The sequence below is a fragment of the Aedes aegypti genome, chromosome 1 (assembly GCF_002204515.2).
Source record: "Aedes aegypti strain LVP_AGWG chromosome 1, AaegL5.0 Primary Assembly, whole genome shotgun sequence".
Taxonomy (NCBI): Eukaryota; Metazoa; Arthropoda; class Insecta; order Diptera; family Culicidae; genus Aedes; species Aedes aegypti.
The window spans coordinates 299,811,407-299,828,749 of record NC_035107.1 but is presented as its reverse complement, the minus strand read 5'-3'; the positions used below and the strand labels follow the sequence as shown (position 1 = coordinate 299,828,749).

General features: G+C 42.2%; 2 protein-coding genes across 4 annotated transcripts; one reads left to right on the top strand and one right to left on the bottom strand.

Moving 5' to 3' along the window:
- Positions 1–320: 320 nt before the first annotated feature.
- On the top strand, positions 321–1,895 carry LOC5568354 (glutathione S-transferase 1). Its single transcript, XM_021838246.1, has 3 exons — positions 321–664; positions 722–1,088; positions 1,510–1,895. The coding sequence occupies exons 1-3, from the start codon at positions 530–532 to the stop codon at positions 1,878–1,880; spliced, it is 873 nt and encodes a 290-aa protein (XP_021693938.1). The 5' UTR covers positions 321–529; the 3' UTR covers positions 1,881–1,895.
- Positions 1,896–2,298: 403 nt separating this feature from the next.
- Positions 2,299–16,116, bottom strand: LOC5568355 (glutathione S-transferase 1). Of its 3 annotated transcripts, none has more exons than XM_011495050.2 (3): positions 15,922–16,084; positions 15,662–15,803; positions 2,299–2,929 (listed from the first exon to the last, which is right to left on the bottom strand). In XM_011495050.2, the coding sequence occupies exons 2-3, from the start codon at positions 15,794–15,796 to the stop codon at positions 2,429–2,431; spliced, it is 636 nt and encodes a 211-aa protein (XP_011493352.2). In that variant the 5' UTR covers positions 15,797–15,803; positions 15,922–16,084; the 3' UTR covers positions 2,299–2,428. The 3 variants fall into 3 exon arrangements, with proteins under 3 accessions (XP_011493352.2, XP_001658009.2, XP_011493351.1); XM_001657959.2 differs by lacking the exon at positions 2,299–2,929 and adding an exon at positions 2,965–3,659 and having other exon boundaries at positions 15,922–16,095; XM_011495049.2 differs by lacking the exon at positions 2,299–2,929 and adding an exon at positions 3,736–4,311 and having other exon boundaries at positions 15,922–16,116.
- Between the last annotated feature and the right edge of the window lie 1,227 nt (positions 16,117–17,343).

Below are 17,343 nucleotides of genomic sequence, written 5' to 3'. Positions count from 1 at the left end.
TGTTACCACAACACCATGGAAACAAGCATTTTAGAATCACAAAAGCCCTTGTAAGGACACAGCAAACCTTATCAGGGACACCTAAGTCTTCATGAGTAATTTGACTACCAATGAGTTAACATCTAGTTTGACAGTAACAGTCAAGATCTTTTTATTCCGGTTGTAATCCGGACAACACAGTAGTCTATTAAATATTTATTTAAAAAATCTCCTACAGAATGAATTTTGCGGGTTTGAATTCCATTTACGTAAAGTTCGTTTTACGTACCCCCGACCCATTCCATAATAAGAGATTTGGGTGTAGTTGGTAGCGGTCCAAGTGAGCGTCGACTTTAATCGCAAACCGTCACTCACGGTCATGGCCATCTGCCATCATGGGTTTTCGAATTCGAAAAGCTCAGCCGTTGTACTCAATTTGTGCTTATCAGTCTCGCAATAATTGGTAATCGATAACGGTAATGAGGAAGACGACTGGTCACAGTTTCACGAATTAACTTGAGTTGGTCAGTTCGAAATTAACGGCAAACCGATGGATTTCTACTACTTACCGGGATCGGCTCCGTGTCGCGCCGTACAAATGACAGCGGCCACCGTTGGCGTTGAGTTGAATCCGAAGCTCGTTAATCTGATGAACGGCGATCAGCTGAAACCTGAATTTCTCAAGGTAATTGAATGGAAATTAGATCAGTCGTTCCGATGTCAATGGTGTGAATACTTTCAGCTAAATCCTCAACACTGTCTACCGACATTGGTGGACGGAGATTTCGTCTTGTGGGAGTCACGTGCCATCGCGATCTATCTGGTGGAACAGTACGGAGACAGTGATCAACTGTATCCAAAGCAGCCCCGTCAACGAGCCGTGGTGAATCAACGGCTGTTTTACGACGCTACGGTGCTGTATCCACGCTTTGCGGAAGCGTTTTACCCGGAGATGAAACTTCCGGGCGAGTCAGGACGGGAGAAATTGGACCAAGCGGTGGAGATGTTGGACAAGTTTTTGGAGGGGAAGCAGTTCGTAGCAGGCGGGGATGGATTGACGGTTGCCGACATCAGCATTTTGGCTACTATGACGACGTTCGACGTGGCAGGTTATGATCTGAGAGAGACTCGCGAAGAGGAAAAATATCAACGTCATATGCAGCCCAGATTCCCCTCTCACGAAACGTCAAATGCAGCCCACCGTTTTTATGGCTGAAAAAGTGAAAAGTATTGTGTTCAAAGTAAACTGTTATTAAAAACCTCAGCCGGCGGAGCAGTTTTTTCCAAAGTTGCTGATAAATCTAAGCAGAAGATTAATTATTTCTAATGTCTGCTACGTTTGCTGGCATGAAATTTCACTCAAACGGCTATTTATGATTCGATGTGATGCAAACTCAATCATTTTTTTTCTGAGAGGTTCTTGTGAGGATTTGAACAGCATGCGCATATTTGGTATAAACACAAAGTGGAATAAGAAAAAAACTCAGCAATCACAGAAAAAGAAGACCGTCTTCGCGAGTCTCGTCTCAGGTTATGATCTGGGGAAGTATCGGAATGTTGGCGAATGGTACAAGCGGGTCAGCGCTGTGACTCCCGGATGGAAGGAGAACAGAAGAGGCGCTCTGCAAGCTATTTTGTATAGGGATTTCTTCGAGGTGTATTACCCGAAGTATTTTTCTGGAGAGATGCTCGGATGTAATGAAATGGATTCTGCGGAACTACTCAAGTTCTTAGACCAGTTTCTAGACGGTATGATGTTTTTGACAGGTGAAACAATGTCCTACATGGATCAACAAGTCATTAGTATGGTTAATAAGATTGAGGAGACGGGAGTTAATATGGGCTTATATCCTAACGTTCTAAGTTGGACGACAAGAATCAAAAGCTACGCTTTGAAATAGAAGTTTGTTATTACTATGTGACTATCTAACTAGGAAGGAAGAAATCCAGTTAAAATCACTGAACGCCGAGCATAAAAAACTGGATTAACGCTAAACCTGTTCCATGTTCAACCTAAACCCACCTCGTGGAAGCTGCGAAAGGAAGCAAACCCACCGCCTTTGAAGGAATTTTATGGCTTTTGCCTCCCTCCGTCACCAAACACCGAGCATAGCTTCAGCTCTCGTCATTTCCCGCAATGGCCAACTTTATTATTCCATTATTGCGCAACATTCTGTGCCACTAGCTCGCGGTTCAGTTTCTTTTGCATCATTATTCATGAAGGAGAACGGTCGATCAAAGTAAGCCATATTCATCGCGTTGTTTGCCACACGTGCAAAGGGATTTCTTTCAAAGTAAATGACTCGCAATAAAAAAAAATCAAGGTCTGCTTCGTTTCAGAAGATTCTTAACCGACGATTTGTGTTTAATGTAAACATTCGACATTGTGCGTTACCTTAATGTGATAAAAGCTCAGCAAAGGCTGGGAATGAGTGCACCGGACTATGTCTTACATTCCGGACAGGAACTTTGCCTTGAACTCGTCGGCGCCGGCCTGGTTCAGGTCGTAGCCAGGGGCGTTCTTCTTGCACCGTTCGAGCCAAGCTTGCACATTGGGGTACTTTGAGAAATCGAATCCAGCGACCTCGTAGGTGGCAGCGGAGGCGGCCAAGCTCAAATCGGCAATGGTCAGCTCATCGCCAGCAGCGTACTGGTGGCCCTCCAGGAAGGTGTTCAGGAAACCGGCGGCCTCTTCCATCTTCTTGAAGTTTTCGGGGTTGGCGGGCTGCTTGGCAAAGATCTGCGGGTACCAGTAGTCTCCGAAACGCTGGTAGAACACTCCCATGTCAAAGTACAGGCGCTGGTTGACCAGGGCACGCTTCTGGGGATCCTTCGGGTACAGTTTGTCGTCCTTGCCGTACTTTTCGACCAGGTAGCCCATAATGGCGCGGGACTCCCACAGGGAGAAGCCATTGTCGACCAAGGTTGGGATGGTGTGCTGCGGGTTCAGCTGTAAGAGATAAACTTGGGGACGTTAATTGACTGCCCGCATGGGTAATTGTTGACAGACATGAAATCTTGAGCGGTTGATTGTCGTGACTCAGCTGTACGAGAAGGGAAGATAAAACACTATTGAAGTATGCAAATAACGATGACGTTAGATTTATTATCTGTTTGAATTAGCAACTTTGAAACAAAGTAGGCGTCAACGCGTGAATCAAAGCCTACTGCGCAGGGGCTTTAACCTTTTCGAAAAATTGTCGAGCAGCTTCTGCCCACTCTCGATTGATGTCGGCACCCAGAGCCACCTTCTGAATCCTTCCATACCACTCGTGAACACTTTTGTACCCCGAAAAGTCATATCCGGCCACTTCAAACGTTGTAAGTGTTGCCAGTACACTCAAATCCGCTAGCGTTAGGCAGTTCCCTCCAGCCACGAACTGTTGATCGTGCAAAAATACTTCCAAAAACTCCAACGCTTCTCCGATCTTCCGGTAGTTTTCCGAATTTGCAGCAGCTCCTTCGAATATCTGCGGATAGTAGTAATCGCCGAACCGTTGATACAGTGTTCCCATATCGAAGTACAACCGCTGATTGACCACGGCTCGCTTCTGCGGATCTTTCGGGTACAGTTTCTCCCCCTTTGCATACCGATCCACCAGGTAGATCATGATCGCTCGAGACTCCCACAACGAAAAGTCGCCGTCGACCAGCGTCGGAACGCAGTGCTGCGGGTTCAGCTTGAGAAACAAACACAAAACCTCAGTTCAAATCATCACCTTCCTTCGGTCGCAAACAAATCAAAAAACCATGCGCTTTTAGAAGTCTCTCACAAACTCAGCAGATTTATTTTCAAACTTAACATACACAAAATCAACATCCCAAACAACCGCCCAATCACTTCTCGAAGTACTTGGCGAACTCCTTGCAGCCGGCTTCGTTGATGTCCGCGCCCGGGGCTTCCTTGCGCAGCCGCTCGTACCAGCTGGCCACATTCGGGTACTTGCTCAGGTCCACCTTGGCCACATCGAAGGTGGAAACCGTCGCCAGGATGCTCAGATCGGCAATGGTCAGCTCATCGCCGGCCACGTACTTCGAGTCCTTGAGGAATGTGTTCAGGAAGTCCAGCGCATCGAGCATCTTCTTCTCGTTGTCCGGAACGGGGGCCTGCTTGGCGAAGACCTGCGGGTAGAAGTAGTCGGCGAAGCGCTGGTACAGAGTGCCCTGGTCGAAATACAGCCGCTGGTTCACGACGGCACGCTTCTGGGGATCCTTCGGGTACAGTTTGTCGTCCTTGCCGTACTTTTCGACCAGATAGGCGATGATGGCGCGGGACTCCCACAGCGAGAAGCCATTGTCCACCAGGGTGGGGATGCAGTGCTGGGGGTTCAGCTGGTTATCGGTGGGTTGCGGGGGTCGTTCCGTGGAAAGAGAGGGGAGGGGTTAGTTTGGTTTGATCGAACGGGCGATGGACACATAGAACATGGACGTGGTCGAGTACAGATGAGTGGGAAGGTAGATGTGGTGGACAGTTGATAATGTGGAACTGAAGTAGAGCCATATGATAGTTTTGTGAACTACTTAAGCTATTGGAGAAAGCGTGTAAAGTGATTCAGCTGTATGCGAGTGGAAACAATTTTCACTCCTAAGCTTTCTACGGCTTACCATAATCCACTAAGTCTTCCTGTGCTTTTGCGCTTCTCTACTGATCATAAATTTTTCTGTACTTCTCTCTTTGTCTGCTTCCTTACTTCACCCGTTCCTTCTTTTTAAAACGGGCTCAATAATGTTCCATTACATCTACTAAAAGCCTTAATAAGTTTTCAATAGAAACCTTTTGAAATCTTCCGAAATTTAATATATCCGTAAATACGCCAGAGCTCAAAGTTCTTTGGGAATCCTTAGCTCGTAATTTGAGTGAATTTAGTCCGTTAAACGTGGGTTTGTCCTTTGCAATGTTCCCGGGGGGTTTCAGAAGTATCAGTATCAACCCTGGGTAACCAGGTGATCCCTAAGCTTCACAATAATTTTTTGAAGGGCAATCTGGAGATGGGTATAGACATTCTCGAAAAGATTTTCGAAAGATTAACAGTGATAACCTAGAGTTTACAGAGAAGCCCAAAGCGTTTCCAAGGGTTCCGAAAACATCGAAATCTTCCATATTCCGAATACCTTGAAAACCTCCAACAATCATTTGGAATATAATAGGAACATAAAGACTCCAAAAGCCGTAGCAGTAATCGCACAGCTAGTCATGGTAAAGATGTCGGGTTCGAGCCCCGCTTCATGACGATCTTTGCAGGTTAGAAATATTCTTGGCAAGGAGTTGTGTCGGGAAGCTGACACAAATAACTGGGGCAACGCCTATCAGGTAGGAATGGCGAAGATCAAGGACCTTGTAATACCAGCTGAAATTTGCTCCTACAAACTGAAGTTGGTAGTGGAGGTCACACCGTATGCTGACGTAGATGAAGAAAATGCCGATATTGAAGTTTCTAACGCCGAGCTGATAACGATTGCGAAAAGATTGAAGCTGAACAAAGCTCCCGGCCCAGATGGTATCTCTAACGTAACGCTAACGGCAGCAATCTTGAAGTTCCCAGATATATTAAGGACAGCATTGCAGAAGTGTGTAGCGGAAGGCTACTTCCTAGACAGATGAAAGGTACAGGAGCTGGTGTTGCTGCCAAAACCGGGAAAACCGCCAGGAGATCCTGCTTCATATAGAACAATATGTTTGCTGGATAATCTTGGTAAACTTCTGAAGAAGGTTATCCTCGGCAGGCTGACGATCTACATGGAAGGCGAAAACGGATTGTCGAAAAGGTAGCTCGGATTCCGTAAAAAGACTTCGACGGTTGATGCTATTTGGACGGTCATCGCGTACTCGGAGAAAGCGTCTAAGCAAAAGAGGCGAGGCAATCGATACTAGGCAGTGGTATCGATAGATGTTAAGAACGCGTTCAACAGTGCCAGTTGGAAGGGTATCGCCGCAGCCCTACACTGAAGGCGGGTCCCCGAATATCTGTGTAATGTTCTGCAAAGCTACTTTCCGAACCGGGTACTGGTTTACGACACAAATCTCCGTCCCTGGTCAAGCAAAGTAACGGCGGGAGCTAAGATTGACACTGCCGAATGGAGTCGAGATAGTCGGGTTCGCAAATGACGTCGTTCTTACGATAACTGGCAATACTGCGGAGAAGGTGGAGGTGCTGACGGTGGAATCGCTAGACATCACTGAATCGTGGATGACTGGAGTCAAGCTGCTGTTGGCTCATCTCAAAACGGAGATGGTGTTGGTCAGTAACTGCAAGGAAGTTCAACAGTTCGAGATCAACCTCGCAGGTGACGTAATCTCATCGAAGCGCTCTTTGAGGCACCTTGGAGTAAGGGTCGACGACAGTCTAAACTTCAACAGCCACGTAGACTATACCCGCGAAAAGGCAACGAAAGCAGATAACACTGTAGCTAGGATCATGCCCAACACTGCTGGATGACCAAGAAGCAGTACGAGGCGTCTTCTGGCGATCGTATCATCGTCCATATTGAGATACGGGTTCCCGGTTTGGGCTGCAGCGTTGGGAACCAAAGGCTATCGAGATAAGCTGGCAGGTATGTTGCGGCTCATGGCTTTACGGGTGGCCAGTGCCTACCGTCGGAATGATCCCCACCTGCATCACTCTGGCTGAGGACATATCATGCTACCAGCAAAGTGACACAAGGAATGTGAGGAATACCATCAGATTGGATACAACGGTCAAGTGACAGCAGAAGTGGAATAACTCGGAGAAAGGAAGTTGGACCCACAAGTTCATTCCTAACGTGTCGGTGCGGACGACCAGAAAACATGGAGAGGTTAACTTCTTTCTTACCCAGTTTTTGTCAGGCCATGGATGCTTTCGGAAATATCTACACAGATTCGGACACTCAGTGTCTCCACTTTGTCCGGCCTGTCCAAATATCGAGGAGACACCGAAGCGTGTTATAATTCGACAACCTTCGATTTAGGGATATACGAAGCTAGATGATGTCTGAAACCGCAAGCGTCTTAAGTCCGGACAGCATCGTGCAGAACACGTGCCAGCATGGAGATGGCGTGAAAACTAGAGGGCTGTGATGGGAGTAGGCTAGATCCTCAGTCGGGGACTAGATCGAGTAGAGCGGGCGTAGCGTAGTATCTGTAATAAGTCGTCAGGGCGCCTGCAAACCAGAAGTCATCTTCCAACCGGAATTGCAGAACCGACCCCGGCACTTGGCCGACCAACTTCGAGTCGGAGTAGGCTGAGTCCACCATCGGAGTCTAGCTGTGTAATTCGCGAAGCAAGAGGGAAAGTTGTTAAGTTTTTAAACACGCCTAACGTGAGTCCCACACCATGCCAACACACAACAGGCCAATCTCTTGAAGCTTTGAAATGTGCTCAGATACTATCCTTAAGGGTTCCCGGGCATTTTCAAAACCTTCTTCTTCTTCCTGGCATTACGTTCCTACTGGGACAGAGCCTGCTTCTCAGCTTAGTGTTCTTATGAGCACTTCCACAGTTATTAACTGAGAACTTACTGTGCCAATGACCATTTTTGCATGCGTATATCGTGTGGCAGGAACGAAGATACTCTATGCTCTGGGAAGTCGAGAAAATTTCCAACCGGTGGGATTCGAACCCACGACCCTCAGCTTGGTCTTGCTGAATGGCTGCGCGTTTACCGCTACGGCTATCTGGGCCCCTATCTAGAGGTTTTCAAAGGTTCAATAAATCAAGTTTTATAAGTTTTAAAATTATATCAAATGGTAAGGTGAATTCCAATGGTTTTCGTAGGGCTGTAAAAGGAGCTCAGGAATTTCTTAGTAGTTGTCGAGAAATCACCAAGGGACTCTAGGTTATCTAAAAGGGACAAACGTCTGATTCTAATTCCAAACGCTCTGGAGACTCTCAAAGATTTTCAGAGTTTCCAAAGGAGAGATTGGAATTAATTCAGTGTACCGTTTTGACTCATATTTCGAACACTTAAGACCAACAGTGACTTAAAATGCACCTGCTGGGCATAAATTAGCTGACATTTGTGAAAATTTTAATTTCTCCATGAAATCCAACTCCAAAAGAGATTCAACCAGGATTGTGACCCGAAGCTTGGAATCCCAAGGAATCCAAATAAGTTTGCGAAGACCTAATGTTGGTTTCTTTCTAAAGGGCTTTTCCGGATTTTCATAGTTTTTCCAAGAGTTCACATACAAACGATTCTCAGGAGTTTCCCATTACCCAAATAACCACATAGGACTTAAACTCGCTCAGCGTGCTAATATAGTGCTGTTATACAGCTGACATGCCATATATTAGCCGTTTAACAGCCCTAAAAGCGGGCAAGTGATTAATTGGGCATTTTCATGAGGTTCATAGGGGTGTTCTGGGCTTTCAAAAATTCAAGGAGGTTTCCAAGGAAAGCTTCCAATTCCCAAATCATATGGTTGGAAAAAATTTCGGATTTCTCTGAAAATTTATAGGGATCTAGAGGCAACTGAAAGACTTTAATAATCCCTGAAAGCCTGAGATTTTGTTGGAAAACTTTTTGAATTCCTCGGAAACTCACAAAAGCCCGTTGGAAACCAGTAAAAACTCTTCTGAAACCACTAAGAGCCTCCTGGAACTCCTTCGGCGATGCCTGAAAATCCCTTAGAAATGCTTGGATCCCATTAAAAATTCTTCACATCCGCTATGAACGAAGGAAGTTATGACATTCAGTGTAAAAAAATCGTATTTATGAAGTAGATCAACTTTTCAGTATAGCTCAAAATGGCTGATTAGTGCTTATCAATTACAACATGCAAAGTACACACTTGGACTCGTCAAATATGGGACAGAACTTTTAAAAAAAGTAAAAACAGTTGAATTTCACCTAAAAAATCAGATATTGCTTTTACTGATATTTGAGAGCCGTTAATCATCGGTTCACAATCATAAAATACATATTGGAATTAAGACCTTCAAGTTTTGTATACCTGTGTCCAAAGTTGTAAGTCAACATGTTCTGTGATCTGTTAAACCGAGCTACTAAATGTAGTTCAAGGAATGGTAGCTATACAGTGGGATACCGTTTTTGGCATAATCCATTCCCCCGATTTTGGCAACAAAATGGTTCCGTTTTTCGCAAAATTTTGGGACACCGTTAAAATTAGTATTTATTGGTAAGTATTATCGGAGAAGTATCATCGTGTCTTTTGTTTCAGTCATTTGAACAGTAGGTCAGCTTCATTCCGATTGCATTCTAGAGCTCCATTTTCATCAATATAATCCTACCGATTAGTAAGGCTACCATACGCGCTTAATTTTTTGTTCGCAACGTTTCATAACGTTATTATTCTCTACATGCATCTCATCTTGAGTTTCAACATCTTTCCTCTGGCATCGATACTGTTGGACCAGCCCATTTGGCTGTTGTTGTTTACAAGATCATTGTATGAGGGAATGATGAGGGAAGAGCCCTCTAACTGAATCCTGAAGTATCCTTATAGGATTCTATTTTTCTAAGCATTTTCAGTAAAATGGGGGGATTTCTAGCGGATTTAAGAAGTTTTTTTTCGGGATTCTCAGAATATTTGATTAGTTATTGGGAATGCTGCCCGAAAGCTGGCGATTTCCAGTAAATTCTCAAGAATGATTGGGCATCCTGTGAATTCTTAGAGATCCTGTGGATTTCTAGTGGTATTTTGAGCAATTTTTGCAAAATGAAGAGGATTTTGAATAGATTCCCAGCAGAATTTGAAGAGTGCTAGGAGTAGCCTCGGAAGTCCTAAGAAATTTTAAAGAATTTCCTTCGGAAACTTGAGTAATTTCAGCAATATTGAAACGGAATCTTAAGATTCTGAGCGATACCTTCCGAATTTCTAGCGAGCTCTTGGGTACATGTCATTTCCTATTGGAAACTTAAGCGAGATCCTTATAATTCCTTGCAAGATGCTTCAGAGCTCTAGGTCACTGCAGATTTTTCATGAGTAGGGTACCGGTACCGATGGTTGTAATGTACCAGTAGATTAGACTATGGAATATAACGTACAGTTTTGTCGATTTTCCAAATTTCAGCTTTTTATTTTATCAAAATGTCATATAAATAATTAATTTTACGCAAAAAAATGTGCTCCCTTGCATTAGTAGTAGCCGTCGTGTTCCAATAGTGGATCAACGGATGGAAGCAGTTTTAAAAAAGGGATGTATAAAAATGGAGAAAATTCCCAGAGATGATCTTTATGCTTCATTCAAAAGATATTAGTTGCTGTTCCGAGGGAAAAATGTTAAACCTATGTAAAAGTTTACCATTTTGTTTAAAATTTCCGCTATCATTCCCGAACGTGTGCTACTGGAGCACTAGCGCAACTACTGGAATACGTGTACCAATAGTGGCTCAAGCGATTTTATGTTAAAAAAAATAGTTTTATCACTCTTTTTATATTTTTCCCATATAATAGAGGTTGAAATCTTTCTGCTGACGCCAAAAGATCTCGGTTAAGGCTTTTCGTTATTTTGTTATGATTTTTTATAGCTTAGGTAGGCACCGGCAACCAATCTGAACATTCCTATCAACCTTTCAGGATTTCATTGCGAGATCCTGCGAACTTCCATCAATTTCAGATAATTGGTTTGTAACATGATAACAAGCTCAACTTCTTCAATACAGTTTAAACCCTCTTCACATTAAAATAATAGGACGCTTATTTGTGTATTGTACCAACTAACGAGCCACATTTATAAGTCATAAGGATCCTATGCGGCCTGCAATCTGCTGGTTGAACACCACTGTTTCATACCATTCTCAATTTCTCTAAGAGTTTTACATCCATGTTTCTATGGAAATCCCAATAAAAGCTAAGTCAATATTCGGTTTCGACAAACATCGTAACTAGTGTGTACAGCATTTCTGGACAAACGTTTGAAAAGGGCACATCGACATTGGTGAACAAAGGCCTGCTGAGCCCAATTCAACTCAATTACGCTCACTAATACCTCTATCAAGAAAAGATAACTTTTATCTTTCTGATAGTGACGTTTATTTGCGTGGGTGGGCTTAAAAGGGCTCAGCAGCAGCGTTTCTGAAAAAAAGCTCAAGACCCTTCTCTAATGTTTGTCCATAATTGATTTCAGCTGTTGATGTTTGCACTTAAGAATCCAATCAATCATTCGAAACGAGACGTCTTAGCAAGAAACATAATTTTGAAGAGGCATTTCCATCTAACATAATTTTGTCAAATTTGACGGCTTTAGGACTTAGGCTTTAGGATAAACCGAGTGTATCTGTGCTAATTAGATTAAATCATCATCAATCAATAGAGTCCTAAAGCCCCGTGCCTCATTTAGCACCTAACGCTTAGGTTTAGGCCAGAAAACATGTTTCCTCCATTTCTAAATGCTTTTCGTTAGTTTACGGCCGATAACTTTTTTTCTGTTTTTTTTTTGTGATTTTGTCATACCCCTTGGTTTAAACTCAAATATTGGGTGTATTTTGTTTCCGTGTCCCTCATAGAGGTAAGATAGTAACAACTCTAGTATAAAAAAGTTGAGCCCCTGTGGCTTTTTTCTCGACTAAGCAAATGTCAAACATGATCAGAAGTGTCAAGGTTCATTTTTGGATCCATTTTATGAATAAAAATTCAAATTTGAAATAGTCGTTAAATGAGCGACAAAAATTAAAAAATTAGTAGCAAGAACACGCTCTATCGTATTTAAAAAAAAAACAAGATTTTAAAATTTTAGGACCCAATTTGAAAAATAAAAATCGTAACCCTGTCGGACACGGGTTAAAGATACTGAAAGTCTTCTTCAAATCGAACAGTCTCATCCCGAGCAACACACATGCTATAATTGTGTATTATCAACTAATATATAACTAATTTTCGTCATATATCAGTTGATAATACACAATTATAACATGTGTGTTGCTGGGGATATTTATTCATTGTAAAAATTTTAAATTTTCCAAAGAAATGTGTGATTTTGCTTTGCAAATAGTAAGAATAGTAAAACACTTCTTGTATTTAAATGCGATGTCGAATGTCGATAAATCCGTACTTTTTTGAATCTAAATCTGAACAGCTATGTTCAAACATAGAATCAGCAAATTGAACTGTGCTAAACAGCACTAATTACTTTTTTTTTTGCATAAAATGATGCACCACATTGTTCTAATCTCTTTTTTTTCACATTTTCCAATGAAGGTTAAAGTTTTCTTTCTCATCTTAATATTCACGTCAATCTGCCATGAAACGGCCTACTTCCTGCACTGAATTATGTAGTGCGGTCATAGTAGTTTACGGAACAAGTTGCAGAATGATGATTCTTACAGCACGAGTCGTAAATTTACCATACAACATTTTTTGCAACTTCGTAGAAGATCACATGAGGGTATCAGAAATTATATCGGAATGCATTCACCATTATTTTCAATTTCTGAAAAATGATTGTGTTATGATTCATTACGCAACTCAAAACAGTTGCGTAATGATAAAGCGTTGCGTAATGAATCATTACAGCACTGGTATCAGTTGCGTAATGACTATTCCCGCACAGCATACTTCAGTGCAGGAAAGTAGGCCGTTTCATGACAGATTGGCGTGATGAAAAACAGCCTATTACGATGAGAAATTGCAAAATCGTCATTACCGTAACTGAAGAAATGTGTATAAATGTGTATCCTAGCTACCAAATCAGAGTTTGTATCCTATGACAGATACACGTATTTTTATCTCAAATGTAAATAGAGATAGAAAACTATAGAGGACGAATGTCGCTGCTGTTCCCTTTGTTCTTGCTCAGAAACATGTCGGGTACATAAGTGTCAAATTGCATACTTTTTCGCGTTGACATTTATAGCCCCGCCTATCTCCGCCAGCAAAAGATGTTCCTGCAGCGACGCCAGCGACATTCTTCCTCTATAGTTTATTACCTCTATTCAAATGTAGGACCATCTTCAGTGTCGTGTTCTAGGCTCGACAGACTGATATTGACCGTTTTTTTTCGTGCAAGTCATTACCACAAAATTAAGGAAGCTTGAAGCTCATTGACTAGATCTTTTTTGTGGTTTAATCCTTGGTCAAAATTGATATTACTTTTCGGACAGATTTAACATAAAGTAGAACAAACTACTAAACTTAACCTCTTTCTGCCCACGACTTTTTTACAATGTTTTGAATGACGAGAAATGCTTTCAATGTAAAGTACTGAAACAAAACTTGTCAACAATTACCCTAATGTAACAAAATTTTATAATTTTGAACAGAATTAGATTGAAGATTTATGCTGGATTTGTCGGAAAGTGATGGTGCTCTGTTGACGCCATAAGTTTTTAAGCGTTAAGAGGAAAATAACCATCATCGTTTTACAAAATTTGAATACCATTTTTTTTTCGATCGATGCAATGTTCAAGACAATTGATCATTGTAGTATGCTTTGTATCCGGAATACTGTTAAATGATTTTCATTTGAATTTCTTAAAATTTTAACGAATACTCTGGCTTCTCATTCTTGAGTTGCTGATGATTGAATGATTATTGAGCCTTAGCAGCTTGTGATACAACAATTGACAATTAATTCATGGACAGCTGTGAATTGCAACAAAGTCCCAAATTCCATAAGGTTAGAACATTTCAAAACCTTAATGAAACTTTTACAATTTGTTTTTTCACTCCGAAACCTTTTTGAGGAAAATACAAAGACGATCACTAGGTATATAATTTTTCTATTACACAGAAATCCGTAGCGGGACTGATATGCGATTACTTTTCATTCGATTTGTTTTTTTTTACAAACAAATTATATGTTAATTTTCTTAAAAGAAGCTGAAGATTCCTGGAATTTCTTCAACGATTTTGCAAGTATTTTTAGTGATTTTTTTTTCAGAATTTCACCATATTATGCTCCAAATTTCTCTATGAATCAAATCACAGAATATCAGTGGAAATGCAATCCAATCAATTTCTAGGAATTAATCAAAACTTCCAGAAATTCCAACGCCATTTCAGCCAAAAACTACAGAGTGTACTTTGGGAGTTCTATAATAATTGCTTTAAAACCATCAAAAGGTTCTTCCAGAAATGCTTTGAGGGATCAAGAGCATCCTCGAGCAGCCCCACTCTTGTGCTAATTATAACATGCGAGCATTACTAAAGATGCTTGTGGGCTTCGTGGCCGTGCGGTTAGCGGCGTCAGTCGTTCAGGCGTATTGTGCCACGAGGTGTGGGTTCGATTCCCGCTCCAGTCAAACGGAAAATTCATCACTGGGCTACTGGGTGTTCCGTATAGTCCGTTCCTAATGTTAGTGATCGTTCAGTCTGTGCAGCCTATGGCTGAAGACGGTGTAAATTGTCTTTATACTCAGTATACTATGCGACCAATTTTGTCCATTAATTTTTCTAGCGATTCTTCAGGAATTGTTATGCATATAAGCAAATTTACAATAATGACAGTGAACATTCTGTAGAAAAGATGTAACATCTTGTCAAATTAAAGGTAGAACAACGCATTGACTTTCCTACTTTCCTACTTTCCTAGAAATTCCTCTATGCGTAGGACATGTTATACGACCTGTCCTTCTCACTTCTCGTGCCACTGTTGTTCTTGAAGTGGTATTTGTTTTGAGCTCGACCACTTTGTTCTGAGTTAGTCTTTGATAAAATGCTCTAGATGTATAGTATATTGAATTATGAATCATTCAGTGGTGGATTCAAAAGGAAATACAGTCAACTCTCCAACATTTAGTGGATTTAAAAGGAAATACAGCCAACTCTCCATAACACGATATTAAAGAAACCATCGAGTTAGGGAGGTATCGAGTTACAGAACAAAAAATCAGTGCAACTGCGATTCAAGGGACCATCGAGGTAGCCATGAAGGCCAATTTTTAGTATGGTTCTCTAACTCGATATCGAGATACGAAATATCGAGTAAGGGAGAGATGACTGTAATATAGTTTCGACCAAAAGTCGCACCGAACAGCCTACTCACTTCATTGTGTATCAAACAATTTATGTTGTCAACCGCCCATTTCCTGACCAGCTAATATTTCTCTGCAGTTCCCTTTTTACGTACATATTTGCATCGGTTTCATTTCCCGTATGCACTGCAGCAGCAGTAGGCACAAATGCTGAATGCATTTGCCCCCACGACGACCCACACCAATCCACATTTTTACATGAGAGATCACCAACCATCGCGCGCACACTCCCACGGCTTTTGACTGCTGTCCCCCGCTTTGTCGTGATTTCACTCCATCCCGATTGGAATGCCCAAGCCCCCTCTTGCATTGCACTCTTAAAACGGCTGAACTTGTGCTCCAACTTTTCAAATTGGTTTGAAACAGATCATAAACCGACCCAGAAGCAGCCAACCGGTGACGCGACTCGGACACTTTCACATTTCCAAGGGTGGGACGCGCGCAGTGAGCCGGATCAACCTCCGCACCATGATTGTGAGGTTTCGTTTTAGTAGCCCCCTCATTATTCTTCCACCATGGAACATGACTTGCAACAATTGCCTGGAGGAGATAAATGATTCGTCGTCGGCTCTCAATAGAAATAAGAGACAATGGGAAACTGTTCATTCGAAATTGGAGAAGATGGCGTTTGCCAGCGTGGCCTACTGAGGCCAAATTTCGGTTGGCATGCAATGAGGTTTTTTTTCTTGATTTTGGCACAGCACACTGAGTCACGACAAGCACAGAACATTTTCAATTTCACATGCACATTTCGGGGAGTGGGACGTACCTTGAGGAACTCGGGCTTCATGTGTTCACCGGCCATCAGGTTGGTGAGCTTAAGGTTCAGCTCCACGCCAACGGCGGCTGCAGTCATCTGGACGGCACGGCACGGGGCAGATCCTGGCAGGTAGTAGAAATCCATGGTTTCTCTAGTGAAGTACAAAAAAAACGATTCGCGTGAACACCTTCGTTAGAATTTCGCCTCAAATTGCACCATCACTCTTTTGCCAACACTTGACCGGGTACACTAACCGTTCAAATACTAACCGGTTTGTTACAACAGAAAAAAAAATCCTCAGTGAGATTGCAAAGAATTCAAACAAATTACGGGCACTACAACCAACTGAACGCTTTGATCTTCTACCAGCGAAGGGTACGAATCAACTGACGCCAAACGACCGGCGTTTTTTCGAGATATACGGCTGGGGCCGGGGCAGCAAAAAAATCCACGCGCCACACCGGGTTAGTTGGAACGAGACAAAATGTGCCGTCAGATCAATAGCCCCCCCTCATACAGTGCCCTCCCCCTAACCACTTGAACCGTGCTGGACCAATTTGACCGTCATTCGTCGTCGCATGACTCTCAATACCTCTCTACATGGTATAGGTACTACGATAAGCATGCAAGTAGGCGAGCAAGCGATGCAACCGGCAACTCCAAATTTGTTTGACCGGCTTGTGCTGCTACGACAACGACGACTATTACAATGGCAGCAGTGACTAACACATTGGGAGACGCGCGAACTCGTACATCAAGTAGGCTGTGCGGTGGTTAGTGGTGTTATTCGAGCAGTTTCTATGCAACACGCAAACGTAGGTCAGGGCTGAAGTCTACTAACTCTATGATGATGAAGAACATTGTGTGGAGTCATTATGAGTCAGATTGCGGCGGATGTTCTGAATGGAAAATTTGGGATATCACTCTTCGGACATTATGGATTGTTTACGTTTGCATTAGAAAAGCATGTCGCAATCTTGTGAAATATGATTATCTGAACTTTTAAACAATGACAACAGAATTTCCGGTTATTTCGATTTTAAATCCCACTCATACTTTTCTCAACAGTAACAATTTTGCTACAAATTAAGAATTTAAGTGGTCATTATGCCACTTGCCATATAACTTCCTCCAAAAAATGCATGTTGTTTATAGACACACCTTGGCTTCATAGGAGGCTAAATAGTGCGTCATGATGACTTTGCAGTTCGTAATTTCAAAGTAATAAAATTCAGTTCTCATTGTTGGGTTTCCGCCCAGTAAAGACCAAGACCTGGGAGGGAGGCACCGTTACTACACACGAAATATAAGACAACGTTATTTTGAACTGCAAGATAACTCCAGCTTGCCAACAACAATCAAGGCAGGCTTCGAGAAAATCGGTAGTTTCCTTTTGTTGTGCACCCTCGATCTTTCCTGACAAACATGAAAAAAGGTCCACAGTTTTCTATGAACTAAATATTCATTTTCATTGGAAAAAGTAGAACGATGCGTTTTTTAATGCTTTATGTTCAATTAGATTAAATGGTGATCACGTGACATTACTTGCGTTATGTGCATGAATTGATTTTCATTCGATTTTTATCACTTTTGAAGAAATACGAAAATGTGTTTTAATCAGTTACGCGCTTTTCTCATGTTAGTCCAATGTTTGAGCTCTGGGCTCACAGTGACAATTCGTGACAGCGGAA

Coding starts and splice junctions, on each gene's coding strand:
- LOC5568354 (XM_021838246.1), top strand. CDS start 530: ATGGATTTCTACTACTTACCGGGATCGGCTCCGTGTCGCGCCGTACAA. Junction 665..721: donor TGAAACCTGAATTTCTCAAG/GTAATTGAATGG, acceptor GAATACTTTCAG/CTAAATCCTCAACACTGTCT. Junction 1,089..1,509: donor GACGACGTTCGACGTGGCAG/GTTATGATCTGA, acceptor GTCTCGTCTCAG/GTTATGATCTGGGGAAGTAT.
- LOC5568355 (XM_001657959.2), bottom strand. CDS start 15,796: ATGGATTTCTACTACCTGCCAGGATCTGCCCCGTGCCGTGCCGTCCAG. Junction 3,660..15,661: donor TGAAGCCCGAGTTCCTCAAG/GTACGTCCCACT, acceptor TTGTTTCTCAAG/CTGAACCCGCAGCACTGCGT.